Source organism: Bactrocera neohumeralis, chromosome 5 (genome assembly GCF_024586455.1).
Source record: "Bactrocera neohumeralis isolate Rockhampton chromosome 5, APGP_CSIRO_Bneo_wtdbg2-racon-allhic-juicebox.fasta_v2, whole genome shotgun sequence".
In the NCBI taxonomy this organism is placed as follows: domain Eukaryota; kingdom Metazoa; phylum Arthropoda; class Insecta; order Diptera; family Tephritidae; genus Bactrocera; species Bactrocera neohumeralis.
In genome coordinates, this window is record NC_065922.1 from 59,551,790 (window position 1) to 59,577,671 (window position 25,882).

Genomic DNA, 25,882 nt, shown 5'->3' on the forward strand with positions numbered 1-25,882 from the left:
TCTGTTCGGGTTAGACAAAGCCTTGACAAAAGACCAAAGCTTACTCATACCGGTGGAGACGGTAAAGTTCTTCAGGTGTTCTATCCATTTGGTCCGCTTGTGCTGATTTACCAATCGCCGAATCTCCAAATTGGAATCCCTCTGCGAATGGTAAGCACCTTGCCGTAGTGCAGGGGCTTAGCCCAGGCAGGATGTCGGGTGCCGCATGCGTGCGGCAATCAAGAGCTACCACCTCCTAATCCTGGGTGTTATGCGACTCCCGTGCTCATTCGATGATTTGCAGCCAGGAGGTAAATTCGGCTATATTCTAACGGAGCCTTCCCAACACCGGGTCGAATTGGGAAGTAACCAAGGCCTTACAACGTCATGGGTCTCTGGCGCGGCGGACCTTTCAGTTCCCCTTAAAACACCTAGACCCGACAGCTCACCTCGTTGAGCCAAGGGTCGTACGGCAAAGATGAACAACGACATAACAATAACCAAAAATACAACTACGACTAGGCAAAGACCAATGCAGGCGACAATGGACAACGGAAACAACGGCGGTACTGTTGCAGGCAAGGAAGTCTCAGGGGCTAAACGTCAGTTCAGTTTCGTGGACGCCCTATCGCCTGAGGAGCGAACGCTGTTTGAGGAGCATGCCAGGGAGGATAAGATAACATGCCCTCATGCAGCGGTACTTAGCAGGCATCATCCACTGCACCCGCAAACAACACAGCTAGCCACTCCGCAACTCACCAAAGCAGGACCAGTTCAGGGGAGTCATAAGAAGGGTATGAGTGGTGCCAGCCTAAAATGGTACCTTAGGCACCTCCAGGAGGGAAGAACTCCTGAGTAAGCCGAAAGGCCGGCGAGGACCAGGGTCAGAGGCGACAGTGCCTCACCAGCCTCGAAGGTGCGTAAAGGCGTAAATACCGCATCCAGCAGTAAGAGGAGCAGCAGGGTTCGGGGTAACGGACCTGTCAACGCAAATCCAACCGATAGGACTGGAAGCGTAAAGACGGCGACCCCGGCAGCCTAATGTAAAGCAGCCAGATCACGCCACAGGAGCCACCAAACTCCAAGATGCAACGGAGCAACTACGCCCAGGTAGTTGGAGGCCAAGTCTCCGCACCGAGTCCTTCTCGGGTACCTGAGGGACAATGCAGATATGCGGATGCCTTGAAAGGCATACGGATAACTTTGCTGCCTCTGAACTACCCGGCGGAGACTCTGGGAGCAGGTGAGCTTACCGCTCTACAAGATCTCCTCACGGAAGAAGTGTACAGGGGTTGTAAGGACCCGGTAGCCTTCCATGGGGTATACTTCAAGGGCGGGTTCAAGCAGATCGACTGCAAGGACGAAGCAAGCGTCAACTGGCTATGGGAGGATAGGGGAGGACATCCCTATCATGCACTGTATGACGGTACTCCTCCCAAGATATGAAGGGAAACCTTACTAGTTTGTTTTGAGGCTCGTCAGGAACCAAAACAGAGGGATCATTACCTCGGCCTGGCGAGTGGTCGACAGAAAAATGGAGGGTTCCGGATGGAGGTTGAACGACGAGTGGACGACGAGTCCTACAAATTCATCCGAAAGGAGGGGTTACGTCTGAGCTATCGGTTTAGCAATGTCGTCATGAGGCCCTACAAGCCGAAGGCTACCGGAAAGGAAGACGAATGGATGCAGGTAGACGAGGAGGCTACTCGTCCTAGTACCAGTTCCGCCGAGCAGGTTGCAACTGCAGAGGCCCTAGTGGAAGTCCCAGCGGTGGAGCCGACCATAGAAGAGGCTTCAGGACTTAGATGGTATTGCGAGGGACGGGGCAGATGAAGACCAGCTCCTCATTGAACCGATCCTATAATGTTCGCAAGTATGGAAGTACCCAGGCGAATCTGCATCACGCGGCGTCAGCATCCGCTGTAATCGTGAGCAGGTTCTCGGCGGATAACCTGGGAATCCTACTACTGCAGGAGGAACAAACTGCCCCTGCTCATGAACGCGCACCACACTGAATGGGGGTGTACAGACTGCAATGCACGAGGTGAGTATCTCCTTGAATTTCTTATTAGTAATAATTTAAGTATTGAGAATGTAGGATGTGAACCAGAGACCTGCATTGAGTATGATCGATTCGGTTTGATCAGCCTCGCTCAAAATGGTCACAACTCTACACAGCGGTTCGCTACAAAATTGTTCGATCGATTTTCGTGCTCAAAACGAACGAGTTCGATCAATTGGTTTGATTGCTCTGCTTACTGATTCAAACTCAAAGACGATCGAGTCCAACGATGCACGAAAACTTAAACATCGATCAAGTTGCGTTTGAATTGATTGTGATGGAACCAATCAGATCGAGAATAGCCCTGCGAATATGTACTATATGTGCATAGTTTGTGTGTACATATTTGTGTGTTTTAACGGAAACAAGTTGGGATGCATAAAATTAACCAAAACATTACTGCATATATTTCTTCATTTTTAACGGTTAAAACCAAAATTTAATGAATGCTTAAATTAAACAAAGATCAACTAAAACTTAAAATTAAAAAAAGGTTTATTTTATGGTTTCAATCTTAATCGCTAAAACTTTTATAAATTTAATTTAAAAACAATAAGCTATCAACTGAACATGGTCCGAGCCTATTTCTTTTTTCAGTTATAACATTTCTAGCTAAAAAAAAGGAACGCTCAGCGGCTGCGCTGCTAGCAGGAATCGATTGAATTTGCAATGCTATTTTTGTTAAAAATGGGTATTTTTTTCATTATTTTGCCACCTGTCTACTAAATTAAAATGTTCATCCATTGAAACTTTTTCATTGCAGTACCTTTCAAATTCTTCCTCAGGCGTCTCTGCGGTTTGTGCGGAATTCCGTTTTATTAAATGCGGGAAAAAGAAAGTGTCGTTGGTTCTATTCCCTGCTGAAAATTGGCTTGTGGTATCTAAGGTACTGTCTCAGTCAATTGAAAAATGCGTTGTCAATGAATCCGATAAAGGTGTATTTGGACATGATGATTTATTTTCTGTCAATTGCGATTATTGAAAAATAATGTTATGTCTTCTAAATCATTTGGCTAAATATTTAAAGCCGGGGGATATAAAAATGTGCAGCTTTGTGCCATATACCGATGTTAGGGACCCATATTTCATTAATATTTATTACATTTTCCTTTAATGTTAAAATTTCCGGTATTTCATTAGTTGCCGGCTGACATAAATTTTTAATTGTTAAAATTGCTGGCAACACATAGCACAGGGAAGGTGCACTGCAAAGCTGCAGTTTTTTAAAAACAATTTCAAAATTCTCACACATTTCCTCTACCGCTTTAACAACAGCTATGTTGATATGTAACAATCGTAGGCTTTGTTCATTCTGCCTTAAAATGGTATTCATGTCTCCCCAATTGTCAATAATCGACTTGAGCTGAAAATAATTTCCAACGTGTTGGGCATTGGCTTTTTAGAGAAGTGGTCAGGATATGCTGCAAATTTGATTTTTATAATATTTAACTATTTTTTTGCACGATTCCAACACTTCTGCGAGTTCTGTGGTAGCAGAGAACGAGTTGTCCAACACATTGTTAAACAAATGGTTGCTATAATTTAGTCTAGAATTATTTTGTAAGGCTTTTAAGATATTTGTTCCTCTATCCGTTACAAACGTAATTTTTTCAATATTCGAAATATCAAAGTTCAAGTTTTTTAAGATGTTGTCCTTTCAAAATCCATTGATTTCATTCCCAAAATTAGGTGAAAGAATTTGAAATCCTTTTGGTAGTGGAATGTTACTCCTAAAAAGTTGCGCTTTGCAAAGTTGTCCGACCACAAATCAATTGTTGCTGACGCGCCACCACTGCTCACAATCTTATTTAATTCATTGGCGCATTTCGAGACTTTACGTGAAATGGTTGTTGGATCCGGTAGCATGTCTTCCATATTAATTATTATAATTATTTACGCCACCGATTATTGAGATCAAACTGCAACTCAACTTTTTAGCAAGTGCACACGAGTTGCGACTTATGACGAAATAAGTAAATCGGGTTGAATCGAATCATCCGGTATGACCAAACGATATGATTGTAATCAAGCTGAATGCAAGCAACATTCTCAAACATTCTTTGCTGCTCACACAAGGCGTTCGATCGAACAAAATCATTACGAAACAAGCAAGAGTGATTGGAATTGAATGTTCGCTTTAAGCACGCCCCCTTACGATCATTCATTTTTGTTGAAGTAAAGTTTTGCGTCACAAAAAATCTGAGTCAATGATCAGGTATGATTGAAAAAATTGTGATCGTCACGAGTAACAGGAGGGAAGTGCTGGACATCACCCTGAGTAACGAACTCATATCGGGGGTGGTCTCACAGTGGAGGGTGTCGTCAGAACTGTCAGACCACAGGATCTTGAGACTCGGGCTAGGGGAGGAGGTCATGGAAATCCCCCCCAAACGTATTCCCAAAAACACAAATTAGACCACTTATCGGGATGCGTTAGAGCGAAATCTGAAAGTGGATGGGAAGTTAGTCAAAGGTACAACGGCCTTGGGACTGGAGAGCAGGCTATCTGCTCTCAATCATGCCATCACAAACGCGTATCACTGCAGCTGCCCCCTAAAGACGATCACTAAAGGACGCAACTGCCACTGGTGGTCAAGAAAACTCTCGGAACTCAGATCAAAAGTACGTAAGCTCTTCAATAAAGCAAACTAGGAGGATTACAAAAGCAACCTTCTTTGCGAATGGTAGGCACCTTGTCGTGGTGCAGGGGCTTAGACGCAAGGCATACTCGGCACCCCCCCACCGGTGTGGGGTGACATCATGACTTCAGCCGCCGATGGAAGGAAGACTACATAAAGGACCTTCACAAGGGATACCGGTGGAAAACTCAAGAAAAGGCACCAAAGCTTGGAGACTGCGTCCTTATACATGATGATTGTCTCCCTCCTACGGAATGGCGACTCGGCCGCATAAAACAACTTCATTACGGTTCCGACGGTCATGTTCGAGTAGTTGATCTCCGCACTCAAACCGGAACGCTAACAGACCGCTCGTCAAACTATGCTTTCTACCAACCGCCGAAGATAAAGAAACGTAAAACCGAAACCACAATATTAATAAATCAATAAATCGATAAAACATATAAACCGCTTACCAAAACGAAACCTCGAATAACAAAAATGACATCCTATTCATGCCACATATCGTGGCACAAAAGTCCATATTATTGTAAATTTACCAATATCTTTCTAATATCATCATTTCTCTCACAGAGTAATATGGACGTGGATATGGCATCATCGTCAACGCCAACCATGCGCTCGGCAGTTTCCGCCCCTCGCTCCGAAGCTGCCCCAATAGCAGCACCCCGGACCAACATGGCACCGGCAGCGCCTCGAACAACAACAGGCGCCACCGCGACAACGGCTCCGCGTCAAAGCACGCCAGCATTACCAGCGGATCTGCAACGAATTCGTTGTCCACTATGCCGCCGCCCGCATCGGCTATCGCACTGCGGTATCTTCAAAGGCATGCCGCCGATGCAACGCCAGCAGGTGGCACAGGCGCACGGGTATTGCCTGAATTGTCTGGCAACTTCCCATGCAACTCAGGAGTGCCCATCAAATAATCGTTGCCAAATCTGTGTGCGGGCTCACCATACGCTGCTGCACCGCTCTACCAGACGCGACTCCGGGCGCCCACCGGCTCCTCGCACCAGTGGTAACGTCAGGCGTTCTCAAAGGACTTCTGTGACGGCATACCGCCGGCGCGGACCCTCTCCAGCAGAATCCCGTCCCTGGCGCCAAAACCGGGCAACATCAACACGACGCCATCAGCTTAGGCCGCAATCCCGCCGGTCAACAGGTCTCAGCAGCGTTGTAGCAACGCTACAGCAGCTACAGCGGCTTTTAGGCTAAATACTCGCCTAGGGCGGCCGGGATGGCTAAATGAGTAGCGACGTCGCATCACATCTGCATCAATTCATCACACCGGATCGACTATTCACCTCATCACGCGAGCGAACACCACACATTAACACACATACACGCACATGCACCCAAACGCAGTCTAATTAGAACAAAAGGAATAGAGAAAGCAGCTCGCGCACTTTTCGTTGATACGACGTCGAACAGCCAACATCTACGCTTTCCGCAGCATCCCGGTTCCGATCCGCTTATCCGAATATATATATCTAATATATATTTAACTTAATACCTACGGGTTTCAATATATAATTGAACAGTTTATATTTATATAACATAATTTAACCATCCAATACTTCAGTTCAATTAAACCAATTTTATTATAATAATTGTGATAATTAAATTAGAAACTTCAACTTACAACATAGAACTTAAAACTAATATGTACAGCTTAAAACTAATTTATACAACTTAAAACTAATATATGTAAGTAATAATAAGAAAACTTATATTAATTTTGCCTTAAGTTTATGCTTTTTTTGCTTAAAACGATTGTGGCTTAAGGCCACAAATTTCCCGAGCTCCCTCAGATAGTGTTTTTATCCTTGTCAGGAAATATATCTAAAATGAAACGTTATAAGTTAAGGCATTCAAATATATATCAGTTAAAAAAACCTACCAAAAACTAACCCTACGCACTTTAGCTTTAATAGGGATTCCTTCTCCTTGCGCCCTCTAAATTGTAGTGGTACATTAGATCGTCAGAAAACATACCACGCAGTACGCCGTCCACACTGCCTTTTGCGCCCTTTGACTTCATTATTAGCCGCATCTGTAAAAAAAAAATACAGTAAATTATATTACAATCGCATAATATTTAAAAACGAAATATTTACCATAGCATCCGTGCTTTTCTTTTGTGAAAGTTTGTCTTCCACGAAGCGCACGTGCTCTTCCGATGACATGGGCACTTTCGAAGCGAGCTCCACGTAATGCTCGTCCTCACCGGTGATGCGGCTAATTGAATGGTGCGTCTTTGCCGCTATGACGCGGCATTCGCGCAATAGTTTACTTTGCGCATACACCTCGGCCTTTTCTGGCATCTAGAAAATTAAAATATAAAAATTAGCTTCTGTTTTAATTTGGTAATGTAATACTGTGTTACTTACTTTGTCTTTTAGGGCCTTTTCAATGGCAGTAAGACGGGTGTCAATGGCATCCAGCTTCTGGATTATATCTGAAACACATAAATGTACTTTTATAAAGCAAATACTAATATATTTACATATTAATACATTATACCTGCATGTCCGCCAGACGAGCGCAAACGAGATTATAAGATATTTTTTAAACACTTTATCTGAAAAAAAAATACTATTGCGGTTTTCAACCCGACTTGGTCGAATTGAAGTTAAGGCAACTCAACTTCAGATCAACCAAACTCTTTTTCGGTATTGCGAACTTCAACTAAGTTCAGTCGAAGTATGATTGGCGTTGCCAACCTAAGAAAGGGAAATTTGACAGATAGTGAAACAGCTAAAATTTTATAAACGACATATTTAAACAATTGAATTCAGTTGTCGCTCGCGAGAAAGTGAATAAACATATATAATAAACAATAATTAAAAAATGGACATAAGTTTTGATTTATATTACAATGACGAAAATACTGGGGGCAAAATTGATGTGCTACGTATACGAAAAAGCCTTCGTGATCACTCAAATCCATTGGAGCTTCCAAATGCAAAGTAAGCCATAGTTTTTTCACAATTGAATTGCTTTTTAATAATGTTTGTTGCAGATTCATAAGTTATTTTCGATTAAATAAAGAAGCATTTTGTTTTTTACTGAATGAGATGAAGGAACATTTCCACAAACGTGTGCGAGGAACGGCCATACCTCCTATATTAAAATTATGCGCAACTCTGCGTTTCCTTGCTGACGGTGGTTATCAAAAATGCAGTGGAAATGATTTTAACATTGGGTTGGCGCAACCTACGATATCTTTAGTAATTAAAGAGGTTCTAAATATAATTGAACAACGTATTTGTGCCCAATGGATTAAAATTCAAATGACTGAGGAGGAGCAAAGCGATTCAAAAGTTTCATTTTATTCAAAAAGTGCTTTCCCGGGAGTAGTTGGTTGCATCGACGGGACTCATGTTCGCATAATTTCACCAAGAAAAGAAGTGCAACATCTTTATCTTAACAGAAAGGGCTACTACAGTTTAAACGTGATGATTGTATGTATAAAATCTGAATTATATTAGAAACAAAATGGTATAATTTCTTAAAATTTTTAGCTTTGTGATTATAAAATGTCTATTCGGTATGTGGATGCTAGGCATGCAGGCGCAAATCATGACTCTTTTGTTTTCAATGTTAGCGATTTGAAAGTGCATTTACAGAACAACATACAGAATAACACTTGGATCTTGGGTAAGACTTTATCGTATTTATTGCTAAATAATTAGAGTAATGTAATTTCTTAGGCGACGCTGGCTATCCTCTGCACAAATTTTTAATGACGCCTTATCGCTTGGCGGAAGCTTCTTCACCCCAAGCACGCTACAATACAGTACACTCAAAGGCCCGGAATATTGTAGAGCGGACAATTGGTGTACTCAAGAGTAGATTTCGATGTCTTTTATCTGTACGAGGTTTACATTACACTCCCGAAAAGGCTACGCAAATTGTGAATGCTTGTTGCGCATTGCACAATATTTGCCAACACTTTCAAGTGGAATCTCCGGAAGAAATACCATCTACTTCACATACTACAATGACCAATGATATTTTGGACATAGAAAGAGAAGAAGAGGATACGGCTCGAATAATTCGCAATAATATTATGACTTCCCTCTAAATAATTAAAATATTAAATTTCATTTATTATTTCTAATGTGCTATTTATTCAGGCATATATTTAAATTTTATTTAAATAAATTCATTAAATAACAATATCACTTCATTTTTTAATGTAAACTTAAACTATGGTACAAAAATATAAAATATCACTTCATTCCAGAATAATTAAAAATAAAATAAAAAAATATTACTTTGTGTCTTAAATAACCAAAAAAAAATTAAAATCTTTGCGAAGATTTTAATTTAGCAATTTTGAGGCGCTGCACCTCAATTTGAATTTATTGTTTCCAAATTGTGGCTTTCCTCTTCCTACTTCTGGAAACTTCTCCATTAACTCCACCAATTTTTCGAATTGCTTTTTTGTTGCAACTTCTAAAAATTTATAAAAAATATTAATTAAAATTAATTTAACATTAATTAAAATAGTTATTTTACCCGTCCTCCATTTTTCTTTAATATTTTTTTGTATTTCACTGCACGAATGTTGAACTTCAACTGCTATTAAGCAGTTGAAGTTTATTTATATACTAGTCAACCCCACTTGTACAGAGTTGAAAACCGCAATACCAAAAAAAGTTGAAGTTCGATCATACTTCAACCGCAATTTTTTTTTGACGGATTGAGTTGAAATTGGCAATACCGAATTTTTAAACTTCGACTGAAATGCAGTTGGGTTGAAAACCGCAATACATCTATTTGAATTAGAAATCGATCATACTTCAACCGCAATTTATTTTGACGGATTGAGTTGAAGTTGGCAGTACCGAATTTTTAAACTTCGACTGAAATGCAGTTGGGTAGAAAACCGCAATAGGGGCATAAATCTGATATATTATTGATGCAATATTTGAGAAGAGTCTTTTTAAAAGAGAATATCTACTTCTTAATTAATTTTTATAAAATGAGAAAACACAAATTATAACATCTATTTGAATTAGATATGCACTATTTAACTTCAATAATTTAAATTTAGTCCCTTATTTGTTTGTTATTCGCATCCAAATGCTCCAAGTGATTTCTGTAATATTAAAAATTTTAATTACACACACGGGCACGATTCCGATTACTTTGGCGGAGGGGTAAAAAAAAATTACTAATATTTTTTAAAATATTCACGATTAAAAGTTCAAAAATATGCACTAATAACACATGGCATTTCTCTATGTTTCACTAAATTTTTTCACATTTTTACTTCGTATATTTAAGTACACACTCTAAGCTTTGAAATAAGCTCACTTCACTTTTATTTTGCTATATTTTACCTAAATTTATTAATTTAAAAATCACTTAGCACACTCATCGCTGAAAAGGTTAGATTGTTTACAATTATGAGGAAAACGAGCCTTGCCACATCTTAAACAGTAAATATGTAGGATTTTTAACCATTTTTCTTTGTTTGTTTTATCGCGTGATTCTTTTTTCTATATTAACCATAAAAAATACTTTCTACATATGTATATGTGCAATACGTAATTTATGGGACTGAAGTACTTTCGCGAAGTACTCCTTTATGCGTTGGCGGCCTTCGGCCGCGCTTAAAAAATAACCCTGGCCGAGCGAATACCCGGGGTGGCTGAAGTAATATCGCGTAGTACTCCTTTCTGCGTTGGCGGCCTTCGGCCGCGCTCTAAAAAAATAACTCTGGCCGAGCAAATACCCGGGGTGACTGAAGTACTTTCGCGTAGTACTCCTTTCTGCGTTAAAAATAAAAAAATATATATACTTTTTGTTATAAAGTGGTGAAAGTGGTTATATTCTTTGGTTATTATGCACTCATATTCAAACAAAATTTAAGTTTTCGTTATAAAATTGATAAATTTTGATAATTATTTCTGTCAGCGATTTCCATATATATTTTATATAAAATTGTTATACATATTTTACGGTTATCATGCACTCATATTGAAACACAATTTGAGTTTCGGATATAAAGTAGTTATATTTTTTGGTTATTATGCACTCAAACTCATATTTTAAATATAATAACACTAATATAACTACTTTATTTCCAAAACTCAAATTTTGTTTCAATATGTATGCATGATAACCGTAAAATATAACCACTTTATATCCAAAACTCATATTTTAAATATAGTAATATATATATCGTCACCTAAAATACAAGGCAATGTATCATAAAAAATAAATGGAAATCGGTGACAGATATAATAACCAAAAAATATAAGTACTTTATATCCAAAACGCAAATTTTGTTTCAATATGAGTGCATGATAACCAAAAAATATAACCACTTTATATCCAATATTCAAGCAAAATTTAAGTTTTCGTTATAAAATTTATACATTTTGGTTATTATATCTGTCAGCGATTTCAATTTATTTTTTATGATACATTGGTTTGTATATTAGGTGACGATATATATATTATTATATTTAAAATATGAGTTTTGGATATAAAGTGGTTATATTTTACGGTTATCATGCACTCATATTGAAACAAAATTTGAGTTTTCGTACTGTACTGTAACCTTACACTTTATTACAAAAAAAGTTGAAGTTCGATCATACTTCAACCGCAATTTTTTTTGACGGATTGAGTTGAAATTGGCAATACCGAATTTTTAAACTTCGACTGAAATGCAGTTGGGTTGAAAACCGCAATAGGGGCATAAATCTGATATATTATTGATGCAATATTTGAGAAGAGTCTTTTTAAAAGAGAATATCTACTTCTTAATTAATTTTTATAAAATGAGAAAACACAAATTATAACATCTATTTGAATTAGAAATCGATCATACTTCAACCGCAATTTATTTTGACGGATTGAGTTGAAGTTGGCAGTACCGAATTTTTAAACTTCGACTGAAATGCAGTTGGGTAGAAAACCGCAATAGGGGCATAAATCTGATATATTATTGATGCAATATTTGAGAAGAGTCTTTTTAAAGAGAATATCTACTTCTTAATTAATTTTTATAAAATGAGAAAACACAAATTATAACATCTATTTGAATTAGATATGCACTATTTAACTTCAATAATTTAAATTTAGTCCCTTATTTGTTTGTTATTCGCATCCAAATGCTCCAAGTGATTTCTGTAATATTAAAAATTTTAATTACACACACGGGCACGATTCCGATTACTTTGGCGGAGGGGTAAAAAAAAATTACTAATATTTTTTAAAATATTCACGATTAAAAGTTCAAAAATATGCACTAATAACACATGGCATTTCTCTATGTTTCACTAAATTTTTTCACATTTTTTACTTCGTATATTTAAGTACACACTCTAAGCTTTGAAATAAGCTTACATTTCACTTTTATTTTGCTATATTTTACCTAAATTTATTAATTTAAAAATCACTTAGCACACTCATCGTTGAAAAGGTTAGATTTTTTACAATTATGAGGAAAACGAGCCTTGCCACATCTTAAACAGTAAATATGTAGGATTTTTAACCATTTTTCTTTGTTTGTTTTATCGCGTGATTCTTTTTTCTATATTAACCATAAAAAATACTTTCTACATATGTATATGTGCAATACATAATTTATGGGACTGAAGTACTTTCGCGAAGTACTCCTTTATGCGTTGGCGGCCTTCGGCCGCGCTTTAAAAAAATAACCCTGGCCGAGCGAATACCCGGGGTGGCTGAAGTAATATCGCGTAGTACTCCTTTCTGCGTTGGCGGCCTTCGGCCGCGCTCTAAAAAAATAACTCTGGCCGAGCAAATACCCGGGGTGACTGAAGTACTTTCGCGTAGTACTCCTTTCTGCGTTAAAAATAAAAAAATATATATACTTTTTGTTATAAAGTGGTGAAAGTGGTTATATTCTTTGGTTATTATGCACTCATATTCAAACAAAATTTAAGTTTTCGTTATAAAATTGATAAATTTTGATAATTATTTCTGTCAGCGATTTCCATATATATTTTATATAAAATTGTTATACATATTTTACGGTTATCATGCACTCATATTGAAACACAATTTGAGTTTCGGATATAAAGTAGTTATATTTTTTGGTTATTATGCACTCAAACTCATATTTTAAATATAATAACACTAATATAACTACTTTATTTCCAAAACTCAAATTTTGTTTCAATATGTATGCATGATAACCGTAAAATATAACCACTTTATATCCAAAACTCATATTTTAAATATAGTAATATATATATCGTCACCTAAAATACAAGGCAATGTATCATAAAAAATAAATGGAAATCGGTGACAGATATAATAACCAAAAAATATAAGTACTTTATATCCAAAACGCAAATTTTGTTTCAATATGAGTGCATGATAACCAAAAAATATAACCACTTTATATCCAATATTCAAGCAAAATTTAAGTTTTCGTTATAAAATTTATACATTTTGGTTATTATATCTGTCAGCGATTTCAATTTATTTTTTATGATACATTGGTTTGTATATTAGGTGACGATATATATATTATTATATTTAAAATATGAGTTTTGGATATAAAGTGGTTATATTTTACGGTTATCATGCACTCATATTGAAACAAAATTTGAGTTTTCGTACTGTACTGTAACCTTACACTTTATTACGTAACATTATTATATAATATTACTTATACATATGTATATATATATAATATTATTAATACATGTATATAATATTACTTATTTGCTGAATAAATTTAAAAAAGAAAATATCCATATGCATGAATAGAGGAATTTTTGCGAAAAAGAGGAATTTCAGCGAATTGCCTTGTCATCACATGGCAGCGCTCCATTTCTTCGTAATTTTTGGTAAACAAATGAGGTTCAAACGAGCGTAAAATGTAATTTTTAAAATAAAGATTTTTTAAATAAAAAAGTGTAATTTAATTAATTTGAAGAGAAAAAATGTGAATAAAGTGGGTTTAACGTGGTGAAATAGCTTCTTGAAAAGTTCGAATTTTGCGAATTTTTGAACTTTAAGGTCGAATATCTCGTAAACTAAGCGTTTGCGGTACCTATAACCCTGTATATTTTTTAATCAGGGCGCCAAAGAAATCGGAATTGTGCCCACACACGACATTCAATTCACAATGTTTACCTTTTTCTCCTTGCTAAGCTTTTCGTTTACTCTATATAAAAGAAATTAATAATATATACCCACATATATATGTATGTATAAGAAATTAAATATAAAATATCAAATTATGAAATAACGAACTTACCTCTTTAAAATCCAAAACAGAGATAAAGAGATGTTTAACTCCTCTCTCACTGGAAGTGAGAGAGCAATTGCTAAACGTCAAAACCACCTAAACTTTGACAGTTGATAGAGTTCAGGAGGTTTTGACGTTTAGCAAACGAGCGATGGCCAGATTGAAATCTTACGAAAAAAATATGTAAACGGAGGGATTTGTTCCATCGTTCAAGATCACTTATACAAAATGTAAAACAATGAAAATTAAATAAATTTGTGAAATTTAAAGGTATTTGATGAAAAGTTTTGTAATTTGAAGCATCATGGTAATATTTTCAACGGAAAATTATTAAAAACATTTAATGATTGAGAGCTAACAAGCTTAAATCCTATTATTGGGCATTGAAAGGACAAAAGTCAGTTGTTATAATATTCTTTAAAAATATTTAAATAGTTTCTCCATATAATAAATAACCACTATATAGTAATTTTTATTCATACTAAATGTTGGGTGTTTTAATTTAAATGCCCAAAAATTATAATTTTGTTCAATCTGGCCATAATGGAAAATATTACAAAAACGCTCATTTTGAGGCGCTCTCACACTGGAATAACAGCCCTATTCTGAAAAAACCTCTCAACTGAGTTGAGAGGAAAAATTTGAGAGATTTCTTGTGAGGCATATTTTGTGAGGCTATTCTTGCTCAAACCTCATAAGAAAAAAGCTTAAAAAAGTCACCACGTGAGGTAAAAAGCTTTTCGCTGTCAAACAGCTGTTTTAATAAAAATAAGCAAAGGAAAATCCACCTACTACGTACATTGCTTATCATCTACATATGCATATCGCTGATAAAGAAAATAAATCAAAAATAAATCCAATATTTCTTTATGCATTCATAAAAATAGATGGAAATAATTGTTGCAAGCAATATAAGCAATAGTAGAAAATCATAAAATTGAACTCTGGTGCCTAATGAAATATTTTATTTAATTTATGTTCAATTACCAGATGCAGTAGATTTGAAAATGCTTTCTAAAATTTTTGCTTTAATTAGGCAGAGTTTGATATTATATTTCACACGCTGTTCTAATTAACTTATCATTAACTTATAAAATCCTTTCCGGTTCATGAAAAGTGAGAGAGGAGTAGTGGCGTCTTTGCTTGAGGGTGAAACAATCCCAATATGGGTACAATCGATTGAGCCGATTGTGCCCTTGATCCCAAAGCATATAACTATTACCAACGCATTTTTTGTAAGAGCCATGCCCGTAAAAACACAAACGCCAGGAAACGCAGATCAAAAGATATACTCGACTTCTGCACATCATGCGGCACCAATTCACCTATAAGTACTTTACATAGCGATTTTAGGAATCGAAATGTACTTATAAATGTTGTGTCTTGCATAGTAAAAGGATCGCTTTTGTCTCGTAAACCCTTCAAAATTTTCCTCCTACTCCCCGATTCCTCCTCCTCAACAATTGCCGCATACACAAAGAACTGTTCCTACATGCTAGTTATAACACTTAAATATTTTTTAAAAAATGTCAAATATTGATGTAAAACAAAAAAAAACACACATGTTTTCTATTATGATGGCTGCTTTCACACGTCACAGTTATTTGTGATAATAGTGAGCATTTGAGCTTTTGAATTTTCGCCAGAATAAGGTAACCCTCACTATAGTGAGAAACATCACTGTAGTGAGGTTGGTGACTTTTGTGAGGGCATGAGAATAGGTCTGTAAGTTTAACAACCCTTTATTCCTGATCCAAAATAAACTGCGCTTTTCGTTTTCTTCTTCTTGAAAAATTGGGCATTCGTCTCTCCTATTCTAGCAAGTTAATATTACTATATGTTTAGAATGTCGATAATTTTTCTCTATCTTACTTACGTATTCTCCCATTCAATTGATAAATTCCAGAAAATGTAACAGTGTTAGTGAACAGCTGAAAATGTTTCAATATGTTTGTGCAATCTGTTACCTCCGTCTTGCAGGGAAAATGAGTGGAACGACTCCACTCTTGAGCTAACGCTGAGAGAAAGTACGTTGAAGTGGTACACCGACGGCTCGAAAACGTCGGAGGGAATTGGGGCAGGGATCGCTGGTCCACGCACCAAACTCTCCATACCGATGGGTATCTTTCCGAGCATTTTTCAGGCAGAGGCCTTTGCCATAAGTCGGTGTATAGAGATAAACCTCCATCGCAACTACCGCAATGAGCGAATAACCATACTCAGCAATAGTCAAGCGGCACTAAAAGCAATCTCCTCCTACGAGATCAAATCGCTACTAGTGCAGGAGTGTAGAGAACGGCTGAATAGCCTAGCTGAACGAAACCAGGTACACCTAATTTGGGTGCCTAGTCATAGAGGAATAGCCAGCAACGAACTGGCTGATGAGCTCGCCCGCTCTGCAGCCTCAACCAATATGGTCGGGCCCGAACCATTCACCGGGGTCGGCCCCCATACCGTAAAGGCGCTGCTCCGTAAGGAAGAAAGAGTGGACAGGGAAAGGAATTGGCAACGAACGCATGGTATGCGACATGCTAAGTTGCTAATTGGGGGGTACAACCGGAATAGGTTTAAATCAATAATTAACCTCCAAAGGAATAAACTCAGGCTACTGGTCGCATTCTACACCGGCCACTGCAAACTGAACAGACATTTATTTAACATGGGTCTATCAGCTTGCGCCAACTGCCGGTTTTGCGACAGGGAGCCTGAAACACCGGAACACCTGCTAACCGACTGCACAGCAGTCTGCAGACGCAGGTTAAAGGCCCTTGGATCCATGTTTCCGAATAGGGATCACATCGCCTCACTAGCACCCAGTAGGTTATTTGACTTTATCAATATACTGGGGCTCAGTGAGTCCCTGTGAATTAAGGGAGAGCACAATAGACCTAAGGTCGCGGTGCATTCCTCAATTATTTATCTATCTATCTAACTGCTTATAATAGAAGATTAGGTCTGCAAAACAGGAGAATTGTACGAATTTCTGTGAAAACGACTACTCAACACCAGAAGCCAGTAGACTGCACAAAGCTCTTGCCAGGAAGACGAACACAAATCTGTTTACTGCGGACTCAGTCAGGCGGGCCTCGGTCTCGTTCGCCGAATTCAAAATCCTTTAGACCGACTAGTTGTTGTTGTTGTTGTTTTAACGGAGATCTAATCCCCGTTGGGATGGTAAATATCATTTGTGTTGTCGTCGAGGTCATCTAACGGTAGGCCCAAGAAACGTGCTGTTTCGACGGGGTCGGACCAAAGGGAGGAGGGTGTTAGATGGGTAGGGTTTGTGGGGCATGCAAAGAGGTGGTCAGTGTCATGCGGAGACTCGTTGCATGCAGGACATACATCGAGTATGTCAGGGTCTATTCTGGATAAGTAGGAGTTTAACCTGCTACAGTATCCAGAACGAAGTTGCGCAAGGGTCACACGCGTTTCTCGCGGCAGCTGGAGCTCTTCGTCTGCGATGGGTGGTGGTTTAACTCCAAGAACGCCATTCACGGGAAGGGAGTCGGTGAAGGTGTTGATGGCTCCGCTGTGAATGGCGGTCAGTACCTGTCGAAAGTTAGTTGCTTCCGAAGTCCGGTCGGCGTACTGTACGACGTCGTCGACGTAATCCAGGAATGACCTTTTGATGCTCCTAGGAGGCGGTTCCGCTCCAAGCAGATGGCTGCAAGGGTGATTTCTGCGAAATCATCCCAGCAGGAACTGCATAGAGAGGAGTTCATTATGCTCCTTAACTGGGAGCATAAGCGTCTCACAGTGGAGGTGTTCAATGGGAGACATCAAAAGACATCTTGTAGTGGTCCGGAGTGCAGTGTTTTGACAGGTCTGTAGTTTCCTCATCTGCGTGCCACTGCATCCAGGCGATCATATGGGAGCTGCGTAATTGAAGACCGGCCGGCCGATTGCCTTGTATGTTGCCAACAACGTTTCTTTGTCTTTTCCCCATGTGCTGCCGGCTAGCGACTTGAGGATTTTGTTGCGGCTCTGTACTTTGGCGATAATCGCGGTCGAATGCGGAGAGAAGGAGCATAGACTGTCGAATGTTACTCCTAAAATCTTAGGATTATTGACAGTCGGAATTTTGACGCCGTCGACTGCAATGTTAAGCTCAAGTCTATACTCCTTCGTCCAGTTGGTAAAAATGGTCGCTGTGGATTTGGTGGGGGAGAGTGTAAGATTTCGTGCAGTGAGGAAACGAGAAAGGTCGGAGAGGTAGCTGTTTACCTTCGAACACATGCCATCGATTCCATTGCTCGACGCCAATATCGTGCAGTCATCAGCGTACGAGGTTATGGAAACTCCCTCTGGTGGTTGTGGGAGTTTCGAGATGTAGAAATTAAACAGTAGTGGGGAGAGGACACCACCCTGCGGAACCCCCTGTTTAATTCTTCTCAGTTTACCTCGAAATAGTACGGATGACTGGCGACCGCTCAGGTAGTTCATGGTCCACCTCTTTAACCCTGGAGGGAGCGTAGTTGTTTCAATGTCCTGCAGTAGCGTTGTGTGATTGACCGTGTCAAAGGCTTTTGACAGGTCCAACGCTACGAGGATCGTTCTTTCGCAGGGTGGTTTCTGGTTGAGGCCACGAACTATCTGGGCGTTTATGACGCTAAGTGCTGTGGTGGTGCTATGCACTTTTCGGAATCCATGCTGGTGGCTGGCTAGGCTCAGGTGGTGAGTGAAGGTCGGGAGTAGCAAGGCCTCAAGTGTCTTCACTACTGGGGAGAGGAGAGTTATCGGGCGATAAGATTCCCCTTTGTTGGCGGGTTTCCCAGGTTTCAGTAGTGGGACCACTCTTCCGACTTTCCACACATCGGGTATTTGAAGAGTGGTCAGCGACAGATTAAGTACCTTGGTGAGATATTCTACTCCCGTCGAGCCTAGATGCTTTAGCATTAGCATGTTGATTCCATCAGGGCCAATGGATTTGGAGGATTTTGCTTTTTTGATGACACCCTGAACCTCCTCACCGGTGAAAGTAAGTGGCGCGCCGTCGTTTGGCATTTTGCGCAGCCGTCGGTTAACACATCGTTTAGCTTTGTCTACCGAAGGGTGCAGTGTGAACTGCCGGTTAAAATAGTTCGCGCACTTCTTCGGGTCCGAAGAGGCATGACCATTGAATTGAACTTCAACTCGGTCGTCATGTCTCTGCGGGTTAGACAGAGCTTTGACAGTAGCCCAAAGCTTACTCACTCCGGTGGAGAGGTTGCAGGACTTCAGGTGTTCTATCCATTTCGTCCGCTTATGTTGATTTACCATACGCCGAATCTCCAAATTGAGATCCCGTATTCGGGGATCCCCGGGATCGGCATGGCGTAAGGTGTCGCGCTCATTAGCTAAAACGGCTGCTTCGGCTGGGAAATTGGGGCGGATTTCCGCTATTCTTCCAGCCGGTATGAAGCGAGCGGTAGCTGCTGCGATCACCTTGCGGAATTGACGTTCGCCAACGCATACGTCCGTAGGAATGGGTAGAGCGTTGAAGGTGCTCTCAGTAAATTCTGTGAAGCCGACCCAATTAGCTTTGTTAAAGTTAAAGTAGGTGCGGTTGTCCACAGAAACAAAATCAGGAGGCTTCTCGATCGAAATAATTATGGGCAGATGGTTTGATGCGAGAGTTAGCATAGGTCGCCAGGTTATGCTGTTTATCAGACCACCGCTAGCAATGGTAATGTCCGGCGAGCTATTACAGGTGCCCATAACTCTGGTGGGGGCTTCGTCATTCATTGTGCAGAATGTCGAATCGTCAATCTGTTCCGCCAGCTCCATCCCCCTACGATCATTTGACAGGCAGGAATGCCAAAGATCGTGGTGCGCGTTAAAGTCGCCTAGTACCAAACGGTTTTCACCACGAAGTAGCGCACCTACATATATTCGGGTGATATCCTGTTGGGCAACATGTAACCGGAGGGATGTATATATTAAATATTTCGAGCTCGACATCGCCTGACCGGATAGCTATACCCTGACATTCTAGGGTAGTATCCCTGGGGTCGATGTCTTCATCGATTAGACGATATTGTTGTGCAATATGAAGGCTAGGCCACCACCATTATCTCGCTCGCGATCTTTACGTATAACGTTGAAACCGGCACAACTCAGATCTGAGCGGCTGTTTAACTTGGTTTCTTGGACCGCAGCTATCGATACACGTTCCCGATTCATGAGTGCAACTATCTCCTCGATCTTGCTCTGGAGTCCGTTGCAGTTGAATTGAAGTAGCCGGGTTTGTCGCGGGTGTCCGTGGGTGATCCTGGGGGTGAGGGAGTGACGTGTGGGTGTCAGTTGTTGCAGATGTAGAAGCAGCAGGGGCGGTTGTCGCGCTGGGGTGTTGGTAGGCGACGCCACTGTTGTGAGTTGCGGGGGCAGACCCCTGCAGCATGGGGCAACGTACGAATCACTCCACTCACGTGTGATGCGCAAGCTGGAACACGTCGAAAAGTGACACCAGCCAGTACAGGAATTGCACTTGATGGATGTTACATACCGACGTATGACGGCCTGACACACGGAACAGACTGTGCGGGGGACCAGGGGCGGCTGGTTGGTTCTCGCACGAGGATTGGAGCGGGATGAATGTTGGGGGGGGGCAAGTCAGAAGGGGAGTTATGTTGCCTGATTGAGCTCCTAGGGACCGTGGAGGTCCTTTGTTGGCCACTCGGATTGGGTGGCGGCGCGGCGCGCGAACTGTGTGCGGATTGCACAGCCGTAGAGGCTTGTGTCGCAATATTGCGCAGGCAACATGGGGCCACGTAACGCGTGGTCCACTCCCTATGGGTCTTAAGGCCTGAGCAGGTCTTAAGATGGCTCCATCCATTGCATGTGTTACACCTGACCGAGGTGGAGTTTGGATGGAGCCGTTTTGCGCATACGCAGCAGAAAAATTCCTCCGGGCCCGGGTTGGACTCAATGCCAGCGCGAGTCAGGAGGATACGGAGCAACCCTGCTGCAAGGCATTGCTCTAATGACGACAAACACAAATTAATACTCACCGATCCAAACGGGGCTAGATCGCCGAAAGAACAGCCCTTGGTCGGATGAAATCCGAGTCAATTCCGGTGCGTAGAACCGGCTGTCGTGGGAATCGTAGACCGACTAGTCTAACTTCCTTCCTACTAAAGAGTATGGGAAAGATCTTGGATCAGGAAATTAGGTCGAAGGCTCTTATAACTGCACCCCTACATGCGAATCAGGCAAATCGACCAACACTGCGCTGTACCAGCTAACCTCGGAGATACAAATTGGTCAAGTCGCCAAGCACACTCTGCTCCAAATGACAGCAGAGGGGACTGGCAAAGGTAAAGTAATCTCGTCCCAATGTTTGGAAGAGCTAAGTGGCGTCATACCACTGGCTCTTCTTCCTAGGGACAGTAATACAAAGACTAAGAAGTTTAAGATCACCCTCAGCAGCAAAGCTGAATGGAGCGACTCCATCCTCGAGCTACTGCTGAAAGATAGTACAATCAGGTGATACACCGACGGCTCGAAAACGTCGGAGGGAATTGGCGCAGGGGTTGCAGGACCACGCGCAAAACTCTCCATACCTATGGGTAGGTTTCCGAGCATATTCCAAGCAGAGGTATTTGCTATAAGTCGGTGCTTAGAGTTAAACCTCCAACGCAGCTATCGCAACGAACGTATAGCTATACTAAGCGATAGCCAAGCGGCACTCAAAGCGATCTCGTCATACGAGCTAAAATCACGCTTGGTGCAGGAGTGTATAGAACGGCTGAATAGTCTGGGAGAATGTAACCAAGTGCACCTTATTTGGGTGCCAGGTCGGAAAGGTATTGCCGGGAATGAACTGGCTGATGAGCTTGCCCGCTCTGCAGCATCCACCAACATGATAAGACTGGACTGTGAACGCAGGACTAAGGCTCTAGGATCCATGTTTCCAAATAGGGATCACATCGCCTCAATAGCAGTGCATTGGAATTCATCAATTTGTTGTGAGTTAAGAGAGGGCACAATAGACCCTAGGTCGCGGTGCAATCCTCATTTATTTATCTTATCTTATCTGGAATCTCTTACTCGGGGACCACTGAGATTGGCATGGCGAAAAGTGTCTCGTTAGCTAAAACAGCTGCTTCGGCTGGGAAATTAGGGCGGAGTTCCGCAATTCTTCCTGCCGGGATGAAGCGAGCGGTAGCTGCTGCGATCACCTTGCGGAGTAAGAATGGGAGTTATGATGCCTGTTTTAGTTCTTGCGGACCGTGGAGGTCTTCTGTCGGCCACTTGAGTGGAGTGGCGGCGCTGTACGTGAACTGGGTGCAGATTGCGCAGCGCACAAAGTGTAAATTAAACTGAAAATGTGAGACTAAAAAGCTTTCTATTTGTGAACATAGTAATAAAGGGGATGTTCGAGCAAGCAAATAACTGCAGCAATATGCGACAGCAATATTGCGACAGTGTTGTTTTTCTGCAGATACTCAGCTGATACTTATATTGCAAAATTTTTGCGTCGAATATGATGCCTTGCTATACTGCCGCAGTGATTGAGACTCGAACATCCCCAAACTTAAAAATACTGTTCTAGAAAGAAAAATCGGATTCAAAATTCACAAAATATTTATTACTATTAAACATAATATTATTACAGAAATATCCTCTACCATAACGGAGACACAGTAAGATAAAATCTTAATGGTCTTTTATAAAATATAACTTTAATTGAGATAAATAAATATAATATAAATATAGAAAGTATTGACTTCATTTTATCTACGATAACGATATCTTTTAAAATGAAACCAAAGTTGAAATATATTATTATGAAACTGACAACGGAATCCTCGTTTGTAGCTGAACTCCCATTCTCGATGTACTATCTTAAATGCTATGTCTTCATATGGTGGACCCGCATGAAAACGAAGTACGGCAAAATCGGAGTTTTCCTCACATTGTTTCTGAAAATAAACTTTAATTAATGACATCAAAAACAATAAATTATAGACTATATTTATGATATTTTTTATACTATGCTCGCCATAACGCTTGGTTGCGATATTTATAATATACGTACATATATTTGTTGTACGCAATATGAAAAGTTTATTCTGATTTCTTGAATTTGAATATAATCTTGCCCTGCCGACGTACAGTTTATGTATTTAGTTTATATTTTTGAGAAACTATTTTTAAAGTAATTTGCAGCATTACTCAAATGTAATGTGTGCAGGAGTTCAAGGATATGTATAAATTTATGTTATGTAGTTCTGATTTATTTTGAACATTCGTCGCCAAAGTCGGTCGCTTTAAATATGATATACATATATTCATATATGAGCGCAGAAACTGAAAATGTTGGGCATATGTAATATTATGTTTGTAATTTGAACTAGTGAATCATAAGCAATAAGACGCTCAATTTCGAATTTTTTGATAAAACGTTATTCTGCGTTTCAGGTGACGATATGTAATTTCATACATGTGATAATAACTACACAATAAACTATGAAACGAACTTTGTTTCACAAGACTGAATAATTATCTATTACTTATAGAAAAAAAATACAGCGTGACAAAAAAATTTAAAAAAAAAATAGACGAACTTTTGTTCATTATTAATATACTGTTCGTGGCTGATCCTAATGTATCCAAGAAGAACATATGATGCTAATGTAAAAAAAGTGGCAATAACAATATGATAATGGTTTATTACTGAATCTTAGACAATGAGTCATAATGGGGACATATATAAAAACAATTTGATTTTACTTTATGTACAAATTTAAAAAAAAAAACAGTGCTTACCAAAAAATATTGTGGAGTTACATTTTTATCAATTAAATCTGGATAAAAAATATTAAACTTATATCCTTGAACTATTTTGGGTGGAGGATTGTCCATATCATAATGTGTTTGATTATACTTATTCCATTCAAAACCAGTATGCACACGATTGAAGTAACGGGGTTTACGAGGTCTATACTTATCAGATGCCACTTGAACTACTTCTAAGGGCACTTCGACAGAGAACTCAGCCTCATCTTTTCCCATATCTTTTCGCATTGCTTTGCACATATTCCTTTCTTCAACAGTAAAGGACTCTTTGTGTGATTTATTGTTTAACGATTCAGTACGTAATAATTCTATTCCAAGATAGTTTTCTTCCTCTGTGACAATCGGTAAATTGTTATCGTCCTCAAGGCTTGATATATATTTTGGAGAATACCGACCGTCTTCGTAGAAATCAAAGAACGTTTGTAAAGTGTTTGTATCATTTTTCAGGTCGTTATCAACATTACAGCCTGTCTCAATAAAAGAAGCTACACACTCATTAATATTCGATGTTAACATAGCAACCGAATTGTCGTTTTCTTCCGATTTAGTTTTAAGAAGATTTAGTTTTTGTCGTAAATTTTCTTGATGTTTATCACGTAAACGAGCTCGAGCCATATGTGCTTTTAATTGAGAAAGTAGACTTTCCCAATAACTAATGTCTACACCGTCTGATCTAGATTTTATTTTATTTTCTATTTTGAATCGTAACTCATTTAATTGCTTTGCATTCTTTTTCCGAAAAATTTCAGCGACATCTTTAGCTACGCAGTCATGAATTCCTTCTCTACGCCCACATGTTCCGTTTTCAAGAGAATTGTTCGTATTCTTTCTTAGTCTAAACAATTCGTCTTCCACAATTACTGTCATATCATTCCAAAAATCTGTATTTTTGCCTTTATCTAGTTCCACATATATTTTAATGTCAATTAATAAATCTTCAAGATCTTTTAAGCTCAAGCCATTTAACAGAGCATACGGCTCGTGCATTTGTATTTCATTTGTATCTTCTGGTTTGAAACCTGACAAATATTGCGCTAACAAATCAATTGGCTTAGCCCGACCATCTTGTATTCTTATAACACTCCGCAGACGTGCTTGCTCTAAATGAAACTGATCTTCTTGCAACTCCCATTCCTGAAACTGTGCAGCTTCTTTAACCCGTTGCTGCAAAACAGATTGTTCTTCACGTACTTGCTTCTCTAGTTCGCGCTCTAACCTCCGTTTTTTTACTTTTTCAAGTTCAAGTTTGTTTTCCAGAAGCTTCTGGCGTGATAAAATATCAACAGTTTCTGTCGATACATTACGCAAACCATCTTTTTCTAATTTTTTCGTCCAAACGAATGTAGAAGTTAAGTTTGAATCTCCAAACGGATTGTCTTGATCAGTGTAATGCTGGTATTCAGTATCCCATCCCATCCTTTCACGGCGACGCATTTCCTTCGCTTCTCTTTCTTTTAAACGACGAACCCTTTTCTCTTCAGGAGTTTCCTTCGCTTTCATGTCATCTTTGAGACGCTTCTTCTCAAAACTATCTTTTAATCTACGCTTCTCTAAAGCCTTTATTAAATTCAATGAAGAACTCGACTCCATATCACACTAACGAGACGATTAGACCAACTAAATACAATTATAACGAAGTCACATCACGCACATCACTTTTATTTAAATATAAACGCAAAATTTATCGATATTTTCACCTTTTTCCCTGTCTCCGCTAGCAAAATTTGATATCTCGTTGATATTATCCAAGCCAAACAGTACAATAACTATCTCTGCTCCTATCTTTCAGCGATTATTCAGTTTACATCTTGAGATGAGAATCGAAGTAAATAGCATGCATTTATTGGTTTTATTGTGCAATTCTATAAGCAGTCTCTACTCACTATTTGAGACATTTTGAGGTAAACCAAGCTAATATTTAAAAAAATGAGATTTTCAATTAGAGAAAATTTTTATGACTGCAGATGATTTTGCAATTCACAATGTGGCAGACACGAAAATCTCTCAATTGAATACGAACAGGTCTAATCACCTCTTACATTTCATCCTTTAGAGACGTATTTACACGTGAATGAAAATAAATATGTCGATAACAAATATTAAATTTTCCATAACATAGTCAAAAAGAATAACTACCAATAAAAAATAAGGTAAAGGTTCAGGAGAGCGGCT

The 25,882-nt window shown here is 39.4% G+C and overlaps 3 protein-coding genes and 1 long non-coding RNA gene across 4 annotated transcripts; 2 read left to right on the plus strand and 2 right to left on the minus strand.

Moving 5' to 3' along the window:
* The first annotated feature begins 5,162 nt into the window (after window positions 1-5,162).
* LOC126760185 (uncharacterized) lies at window positions 5,163-6,137 on the plus strand. Its single transcript, XM_050475649.1, has one exon. It carries the CDS (start codon window positions 5,260-5,262, stop codon window positions 5,896-5,898), a length of 639 nt encoding a protein of 212 aa, XP_050331606.1. The 5' UTR covers window positions 5,163-5,259; the 3' UTR covers window positions 5,899-6,137.
* Window positions 6,138-6,378: 241 nt separating this feature from the next.
* On the minus strand, window positions 6,379-6,862 carry LOC126760214 (uncharacterized). The gene is made up of 3 exons (XR_007667173.1): window positions 6,801-6,862; window positions 6,584-6,736; window positions 6,379-6,525 (listed from the first exon to the last, which is right to left on the minus strand). It is a non-coding gene; the product is annotated as an uncharacterized LOC126760214 (long non-coding RNA).
* Window positions 6,863-7,549: 687 nt separating this feature from the next.
* On the plus strand, window positions 7,550-8,865 carry LOC126760178 (putative nuclease HARBI1). Its single transcript, XM_050475641.1, has 4 exons — window positions 7,550-7,652; window positions 7,706-8,147; window positions 8,208-8,343; window positions 8,397-8,865. The coding sequence occupies exons 2-4, from the start codon at window positions 7,761-7,763 to the stop codon at window positions 8,768-8,770; spliced, it is 897 nt and encodes a 298-aa protein (XP_050331598.1). The 5' UTR covers window positions 7,550-7,652; window positions 7,706-7,760; the 3' UTR covers window positions 8,771-8,865.
* A 13,612-nt stretch (window positions 8,866-22,477) lies between these two features.
* On the minus strand, window positions 22,478-25,424 carry LOC126760166 (cactin). The gene is made up of 2 exons (XM_050475625.1): window positions 23,681-25,424; window positions 22,478-22,833 (listed from the first exon to the last, which is right to left on the minus strand). Exons 1-2 carry the CDS (start codon window positions 25,298-25,300, stop codon window positions 22,645-22,647), a joined length of 1,809 nt encoding a protein of 602 aa, XP_050331582.1. The 5' UTR covers window positions 25,301-25,424; the 3' UTR covers window positions 22,478-22,644.
* Window positions 25,425-25,882: the final 458 nt, after the last annotated feature.